This window comes from Dryas octopetala, chromosome 2 (assembly GCF_963921425.1).
Source record: "Dryas octopetala chromosome 2, drDryOcto1.1, whole genome shotgun sequence".
Classification (NCBI taxonomy): Eukaryota; Viridiplantae; Streptophyta; class Magnoliopsida; order Rosales; family Rosaceae; genus Dryas; species Dryas octopetala.
In genome coordinates, this window is record NC_141367.1 from 22,021,007 (window position 1) to 22,030,182 (window position 9,176).

At 34.9% G+C, this 9,176-nt stretch overlaps 1 protein-coding gene across 1 annotated transcript; it reads left to right on the forward strand.

Moving 5' to 3' along the window:
- Window positions 1–1,419: 1,419 nt before the first annotated feature.
- KAPP (kinase associated protein phosphatase) lies at window positions 1,420–8,205 on the forward strand. The gene is made up of 13 exons (XM_086231609.1): window positions 1,420–1,604; window positions 2,946–3,135; window positions 3,248–3,421; window positions 3,529–3,704; window positions 3,800–3,958; window positions 4,839–4,982; window positions 5,070–5,131; window positions 5,216–5,351; window positions 6,196–6,290; window positions 6,526–6,641; window positions 6,722–6,851; window positions 7,862–7,916; window positions 8,016–8,205. The coding sequence occupies exons 1-13, from the start codon at window positions 1,476–1,478 to the stop codon at window positions 8,169–8,171; spliced, it is 1,722 nt and encodes a 573-aa protein (XP_086087735.1). The 5' UTR covers window positions 1,420–1,475; the 3' UTR covers window positions 8,172–8,205.
- Window positions 8,206–9,176: the final 971 nt, after the last annotated feature.

Genomic DNA, 9,176 nt, shown 5'->3' on the forward strand with positions numbered 1-9,176 from the left:
AGAGAGGAGAGAGAGAAGGAGAGAAAGAGAGAAAGAGAGAGAGAGAGAGGCGGGGTGGGCCAGGGTGGTCGCCAAGGTGGTTCCTGTTGAGCTTGGGTCTGGAGTAGAGGGGTGCTATGACGGGGAGAGAGAAGGAAGAAGAGAGAGATAGATGAGGGTTTTGGGTAATTTTTGTTTTAGGTGTTTTTTGTCATTTCACAAATTAAGTTTTTGAAGGTGTGTAAATAGCAACACTTTTTTAAAAATAATAAATCAGCATGCTTTTAAAAGTGATAAATTAGCATGCTTTTAAAAAGGTGGTGATTAAACAAGGTGGAGTATTTGACCTCTCTTGGCAAGCGCTCAACGTGTCCTTATTACTTTTTTTTATTTTATATACTAGAACAATTGTTCTTGTCGAACAATAACAACATTACTATCTATTCAATAATGGTTCATTTGAAACAACTATTATTCCTATTAAAATTATTATTGGGTTTGTTCATTTTTCACATATTTATGTAATAAGTAGACAAAAATATATCTACAAGTATTATTATTCAATTATTATCACTATATGACAATCACAATAATAGTTAACGGCGGACAATAACAATAGATAAAAAAATGAAAGGGACCGAGCCCTCGGCTCTAGGGGTGGGCATATTAACCGCGGACCGCCAAAACCGGCCGAACCGCATCACAAAAAACAGCAAAAAACTGCGTTGACCAAAAAAAGTCAACACCGCCAAAAAAACCGAACCGCACCGCTTCTCTCCGGTTTCGGTTCCGGTTCTACACCTTATTTAACCGCATCGAACCGAACCGCACCGCATACTTGCAAAAAATATATTTTTTTATATTTTTATACACATATTGTCATATACACTATTTTATATTTTTTTTATATATATTTATACCATTTTTATATACTTTTTATACACTTTTTGTACACATTTTTATACATTGTTATATACTTTTTAATTAGGATAAGTTTGCATCATTAAATAATTGGGCTTAGGCTTAAAAAAACAAGTGTGAGGCCCCATTAGGCTCAGAACCGCGGTGAGAACCGCATCTCACCGCATTCAAGATGGTTTGGTTCGGTTTTTTTATTTTTTTCACGGTTTTAAGCACCGAACCGCACCGTCTATTCATGTCTGCCGCAGTGCACAGTTCCGAGAAAAAAGTGAGTCGAACCACACCGCGCCCACCCCTACTCGGCTCATTAAAAAAACCAGCCTATCACCACATTGTTGCATTTTTGCATGATAATAAAACGAAGTTAATGAACAATATTAAACAATTAAAAAAGGGAATTTAATGATCAATAAAAATATGAACACTAAAAATTTGAATATTCTTAAATATGATTTAGTATTAAAAAACAAGTAAATAATAAAAAACAAAAAAAAAGTAAAAAATGTGCGACCATTTCAAAGCGACCTTCTCGGAAACCCAAAGCCAATCCCTATCTCCTGGAGGGAGAGCGAGCGATGACCATGGCGATGCTAGAGAGCATTGTCGGTGTTCTTCTCCTTATGCTGCTTCTGATCCTCCTCCTCATCTTCTTCGCCTGCAAACCATGGCGCTTCTTCTTCTCTTCTCGTTCTCGTACGATCAAGGTGCCCTCCTTTTTATCTATTTCCCAATCCCTCTCTTTTATCTTTTATATTTTCTATTGAAAATTTCTCAGAGGTTTGGTTTTAGATCTTCTTTTTCGTTTAAATGTGTACCCTAATGCAATGCTCTGTTTGGTTGTCGAGAAATCATAGAAAAGTGTTAGGAAAAGTTTGAATTATTTGCCACATCGAGTTTGACCTTGTTTGATTACTAGATTTCAGTTTTCGTTTTTATTTTTTTTAATGGGAATTTATTGTTGGCAAAGGCAGTGTGAGACTGATAGCTTTGTGTCACTTTACTCAGTTTAGCTCGAAATGTGTGACTAGCATTTGTGGTGAGGTGACTGTGATCAAGGATTTGAAGTGTAAATTTGATTAAGTTTGTCTTTTGTCTGTCGCTTCTACTTTTTTAGGGTTTGATATTCTGTATCTATGTAAAGTTCAGGCCAAGAGTTTGAACTTGGGTTGGTTACTGTTAGAACTTATTGGTTTGTGTATTTGTTGATGTTATATATGATATTTATTTATATTTGAGGTGGGTCTATTGAACTTTTCCATTCGTCAATTACTTCATTTCACAGGAGAGCAGGGTGCCTGTTTTTCAAAATTCTGGCATTGTATGCTTCTTTTCTTTTGTTTTGTGTATTTGGTTTGATACCTCAGAAAGGAATGCAATTTGAAGCCGAAATTCCTGAAGTCTTTCTTCTTCTTCTTAATTTTCAAATGTAATTGAAAGAGTGCCAAGGGGTGATACCTTAGCACACAAGCTTTGTATAAGAAACTAAAAAGTAACAAAACAAAAAACTGTAACAAAGAGTAAAAAGGGTGTTATGTGACCATTCAAAATGCCATCTCACTATTTTATTCATTGACCTAATCTTTTATTAAAAAACAATTTGGTGATTTAGAGCTCAAACAAGATCATTTTTTGTAATTGTTAATGCCATTACAGTGAGTAAACTTGCACATATCTATTACTATGCCGAATTCAAACACTTTGCATCATTCAGCTATTCAAGATGTGAACTCAAGGATTGACTTCTGATTTCTGTCTTTGTCTAACCTTTGTTTTAGTGGATTTGAAAATAAAAATTAAAAACCCAGTACTCATCACCAAAGACAAAAAAAATTGGTCTCTTAATGGCTCAGATACTGGTTGATGACTGATATGTAGTACATTACAATGCATAAAAGTGAGATTGGGGAATTTGGTTTTAATTAATATAGATCATTTACATTTCAGATACAACAAATACCTGAATACCAAAATTTTCCCTTTAGATGATTTATAATGGTTTACCTTATGGCCCCTAAGCTGTTCGCGTGTTGTGATTCCTCTTTTAGGTTGGTGAGCTTGAGAGGCCCCTTGTTTCGGATGATGCAGATCCAGTCCGAAACCTGGGTAATGAATTTCCAAGAGGTTATGATCTAGAGGGAGCGTGTTTTCAAAATGAAGGGCCTTTTCGCTCACCCCGAACACAAGGACTTATTTATAAACAGAGGTTTCCCACCACAACTCCCAATTTGACTCAAGGTAATTAATTCCATCCTGTTATTTCACTTTTAAAGAATTCTCTCAGTAGTTATATTTTGCACGTGTTTTTACTCCTTGGCAAAACCAAACATTTATTCTTCACTTGTCCCAGGTGATAGCTTGGTCCTAGATGTGATTTCAGACTCTTCAGAAGATCTTGTGCTTGGTCAGACACTTAAGCGTCCATTGGTGACCCACCAGTTTGTGGAAGAGCAAAAGAGTGATAAACAGAGTTTAGAAAATGATAGATTTCAAGAGTCTATGCCCAAGGGTATCTTAGATCAAAGTAATTTCTTATCTCTTTCACATGCTTGAAGTGGTTAATCTTCTAATCGGTTTTTAATAGTCTGAGTGTGTAAAACAAGTCATCATATCCTTCTCTTAGAAGTGCAGGAACTTGCCTCAACCTGGAGGTCATATCTGGTCCTTCTCGTGGACTTCATTATTCTGTACAGTCAACAAGTTCCTCTAGGCTTCCTCTGACCCTTGGAAGGGTTCCTCCAAGTGATTTATTATTGAAGGATTCGGAGGTGTCAGGAAAGCATGCATTGATAAACTGGAATTTGAATGTAAGCATATCAATGACTACTCCTTTGCCTTTATTGGGATTGCATCCTTGTGTTTGTGGTATAATAATTATATTGTACTTGACCATTGGCTGTAGACAATGAAATGGGAGCTGGTAGACATGGGTAGCCTTAATGGAACACTTTTAAACTCTCAGCCAATCAATAATCCTGATTCTGGAAGTAGACATTGGGGTGACCCAATGGAGCTTGCAAGTGGAGACATAATAACTCTTGGAACGACCTCAAAAGTATTTGTAAGTCAATGTGCATTCATATCTCAGCAAAGAAAGAAGATGTACCTCTGTATTAAGTTGTAATTTTTAGAAGTACTGCTTTTGCTTAACAGTAATGATTTGCATGGTAATAAAATTATAATTTTGTGGAACAAACATAAGTCTGACCTTCTGTATGGGCAGTATGGATACCTTCTTAGAAACAAACATTTCTCACATTAATATACTTTTACCAAGGCTTTCTGTTGTCTCTGCAATTATGAAGAATTTTGTAATGTAAGTACTTGGATTCATATGGTATACATAATTATTCTATAAAAAAAGGTATACAGAATAGGTGTATGAGTGTGAGTGCTTGTTCATAACCTGCATGTGTAAATTATAATAGGACAAACCATTAGGTCATAACTTTATGTGATGAAGAGTATTAGAGTAGATTGTTTAAACCTATGCTGACTTTTATTCTGTGCTGTTTAGATACCCCCTTTAATAATTTCTTTTTCATATGTACCATTTTTCATAGTCAATTATGAACAGAGATGAAATGAAAAAATAAACATATTTTGGGTCTAAAATAATTTGGGTCTAAAATAATTTGGGTAATAATGATAATATTTATGACCAAGTACCTTTAATTTTGTGGATCGGTGATTCACTTTGTCTCTATTAGCACCTTTTATTTACAATGCTATCCGTTTCCTATTAAAAGCCAATTTAATGACTTAACATGATGTATTCAATGTTGTAGGTAAGGCTCCATTGATTGGCGTAGTTGCTTATTCTATAGTTATTATGCTAATTTGCTTAGATGTTGGACTTTATATCAAGGATATCTAAAATCTAACTTTTATGGATGGTAGTGTATAGTTGACACGACATCATTTCCTATCCTTTGTGGCAGGTTCATATTACATCTCAAACTGAGAGTCAGATCCCATTCGGAGTTGGCATGGCTTCAGATCCCATGGCTCTGCGTCGTGGAGGAAAGAAGCTTTCTATGGAAGATGTGTGCTACCATCATTGGCCTCTTCCTGGGGCTAATCAGGTTTCAGAGCTATTGATTGTGTTTTCCTTTTTAAATACTTTTGCATTTTCTGAAAGAGCTAACATCACCTAAGTTCCTGCCTTTCAGTTTGGAATATTTGGTATCTGTGATGGACATGGTGGAGCAGAGGCTGCCAAATCTGCTAGCAAGTTAATATTTCTCTTACATTTTAAGTGTGCTATGTTGCTACCTGATACTTAAGTAGTTACTGTATAATTCTTTTTATTTTACAGGCTTCTGCCTGAGATGGTTGCTAACATTTTATCGGATTCACTAAAAAGGGAGAGGGTTTTATTGCTATGTGATGCTTCAGATGTTCTTAGGGATGCATTTTTTCAGACAGAAGCGTGCATGAATCACCATTATGAGGTTTGATCTTGTTCTGTTATCATTAGTATCCATTTTTTCCGTAACTTGTAACTGAAGCAGTTGACCCCCACATCTCATATTGATTCTTTTTCATGATTGTATCTAGCTCTAGTAACACTGGTGTTGTTGATTCTGTTATATGCTACCTTGTTTATTGGAATCTTAGTTTCCAGGGTCTTTTAATAAAACCTGTAAGTGCTGGGTTACTACCTTGCTATTTTTGTTATTTGTTTTATGTTAGGAAAGGTACTGGCTTCTACCTTAATACCCATGATAAGAGTATGGAGTGATTTTAACAAATTGTCAGTAACTCCACCAGTTCTGTGTGCATTTTTAACTCTAATAACCTACACCGCTGTTAGAACTGTGGTTAAGGAGAATTGTCTGTTATGATGGTAGTTATGTTGAAAAATAAGAACTTAAGGAATACATGGTGGCGTCTTGGTCACCAGAGTATTGCTCAAACTACACTCAGAAAATACATTTGATGACAGATTTAGTTAATATTTTTATTTGTAGATAATAAGATGTTTTAATTATTCATCAACAATTTTTAGCATGCTAATTTTATATGGTTGCAAGTCCTTGTATATTAATATAATGGATAAAGAATATGTTCTTTAGGGTAGGATTACAATGAGTGTGCTCATCTCCTCATAATTTTCAGATGGATAAATTAAGCATATTAGTTTTCACCAATACCAGTTGATCCTGCTCCATATATTTTTTTAACAAAATGCGACAGTTGATGTGGTTAGGATGATTTCGTACACCTTTCAAATGCTTCTGTTCCTAGTAGTTAAAAGACTATGGTTTGCATATTATAATGGTTCATCCTTTGCAGGGTTGTACTGCGACTGTGCTTCTGGTTTGGACCAATGGTAATGGCAATTTCTTTGCACAATGTGCAAATGTTGGGGATTCAGCTTGTGTTATGAAGTATGTATTCATCATTTTGTCTATTTGTTGGGATAAAAACATTGTTGATCAAAATTTTCTAGAATTCCAAATGGGGGTCCCAGGTGGGCAAGCTGGTAGCTTGGGATTATTGGTGGTTCTTTCTGTGAAGATTGGTCATTATCTGATGTATTTAAGTTTTTAAATAAACTGAAAATTGCTTGTAACTAGACCTGTTGCACCATGTTTTAAACTGAATATGATGTAATTGTGGCAGTGTTGATGGGAAACAGATAAAGATGACGGAGGACCATAGAATTACTAGTTATTCTGAAAGACTCCGAATCCAGGAAACAGGAGAGCCATTGAAAGAAGGGGAAACACGTCTATGTGGTAATGATTAACTTTTGTTTGTGAGCTTAAGCACATGATCAGATGTTGATAGTTGCTCACGCTTTTCTCCACTTGTTCAGGTTTGAACCTTGGTAGGATGCTTGGAGACAAATTTCTAAAACAGCAGGATTCCCGGTTCAGTTCAGAACCATATATTAGCCAAGTGGTACATATCAATCAAGCGAGCAAGGCATTTGCGCTAATGGCCAGGTTATTGTGCCTTTAATTTGATTTTGTTAAAAATTTTATGTTCTGAATTACATGGCCTCTGTTTTCAGCAGTATTTGTCTTCCTAATATTCCTTTTTCTGCCTAGTTTTGGTTTGGCTCAGTTGCCTTGCCAATTAATTGGTCTAACTTCAGATATACAAGTTTCATCTGACCACATGAGCAATCATGTTTGAATGTGCAATTATGAGGGAGAGTTGACAATGTAAAAATATGAGAATACTAGAAGTCTAGAATGTCTGACAAGAGAGTTATATATATATAATATACATCAGATTCGATCAGGTGCGGACGAGCAAACATGCGAACTTGTCATTGAGCGCTTGGTAGCTCCGCCGAGAGCTCGGCGAAGATTTTTTAAAACAGGCAGCGCTGCTTGCTCTGCCTGGTTTTGAGGGTATAGGCCAATGGGTTCACCCCATCCCCTCCTAGGGTATAGAATGGCCTTTGTGGAGGTGTTTATGTTTTGGTTTGCACTACCGAGCGCTCGGCACTAGTACGTTTGCACCTGAATGGGCCTGTAATATACATACATATTGTAGTCATGCACATATACAGACTGTACAAGCACTTGACGAAAATTCTTTATAAATAAGAAACATACAATGCTAAAAGCCTAAAACAATTAAAAAAACAGAGGATTAGAGTATATAAGTAAATAGTATGTTTCTTAATTCTTATTAACTATTTGATTTTCACCCAATAGTTTAGAGCATGGTATGTGTCTTGTTAAAGTTCTTGATCCCTACACACCCAGGACAATGTTCAAACCTCCCCCTCTTCCTTTGGCCTCGTTTGTACCCAAAAAAAGTACTTGATGCCACTCATATAAAATAATTCTCTCTTACCAAAGTCAAAGTGTGAATTGGGATTGTTGATAAAAGTGAAATCATGTCTGAATACAAAATAGTAATATTGAGCATTATCTATACATATGTATAAAGAACTATGTTTATGGATTTTGGAAATTAACTCTGGATTTTGTGATTGTAGTGATGGCTTATGGGATGTCATTAGTGCGAAGAAGGCTATTCAGCTAGCTATTCAGGTAAAATAAATTTTCATTTAGCTTTCTGTGAAAAGAACAAATATATTCTATTTTAGTCATTTGATTTTCTTTTTCCTTCTTGAACTTGGAGTTGTACAGACGAGTGAGAGGTACTCCATGGATGGGGAGAATTTGGCAGAGAAGATTGCTAATATATTGTTGAGTGAGGCTAGAACAGTACGAACAAAGGATAATACCTCTATAATTTTCTTAGATTTTGACACTTCTAGAATCTCATGTAAAGGTGAATCTTGATATGAATCAAAAGGTTATAGTTTTACAGTAATAATTTTTTTTTTTTTTTACTAGTGTCGATCGACCCCATACTTTCTATCCTCCCAAGTGATACCAACCAAGTAGACACAGTTGACTTCGATAACTTAATAGTAACTTTGTGGTTGACCAACCATGTACCACTCAACCACACCAATTAACAGAAGACATTTGGCTATGTAAGAGTTATTCCTTTACAAAATTATAACTTCGACACTAATTTGGCATGTATTGACATCAGATATTCTCATGCTTTGTATATGGGAATATCTATTTGAGGAGAAATATTATTATTTTTTTATCTGGGAGGTGGTTTGAACTTGGAATCTCGTCTAATAAAGCAAAGAGAAAATTATTAGATCAATAATATTATTGTTAAGTGACATTGAATATTTTATGGATGAACACAATATTTATAAAAGTAAGGGTTGAATACAAAAATGGTTTATAAATTTTATTGTAATTCTTAATTTGGTCTATAAATTATAAAAAATGTTAATTTAGTTCACGAATTTTTCAAATTGTACTAAAGCAATACAAACGTTAATTTCTATTTAAAAAATTGATAGAACTAGTCATGTGCACAATATGTGAATGCATTTTTAGGGGTATTTCAGTTCATTCATCATATTTTGGCTTTATTATTATTTTTTTTTTATGAAAGTTAACGTTTGTACTGTTCGGTACAACTTAGAAAATTTGTAGACGAAATTGACACTTTTTATAGTTAATGGATCAAATTACAGTAAAATTTGTAACCATTTTTGTATACCCTAAAAGAGGATTGGCTTATTTGTTCTCTCTCTTTTTTTTTTTTTTTTTTTTTCTGGTAGAACGGTGGGCCTAAGCCCAAAAAGAGAACAACTTATTTGTTCTTTAAATGGAAGTTAAAATTGCATCAGCAAAATAAACAAACAGAAAGTGAAATATGATTGTCTGTGCTGCCTATTAAGTGACTCATTGTTCTTTATAAAAGTTAATTAAATC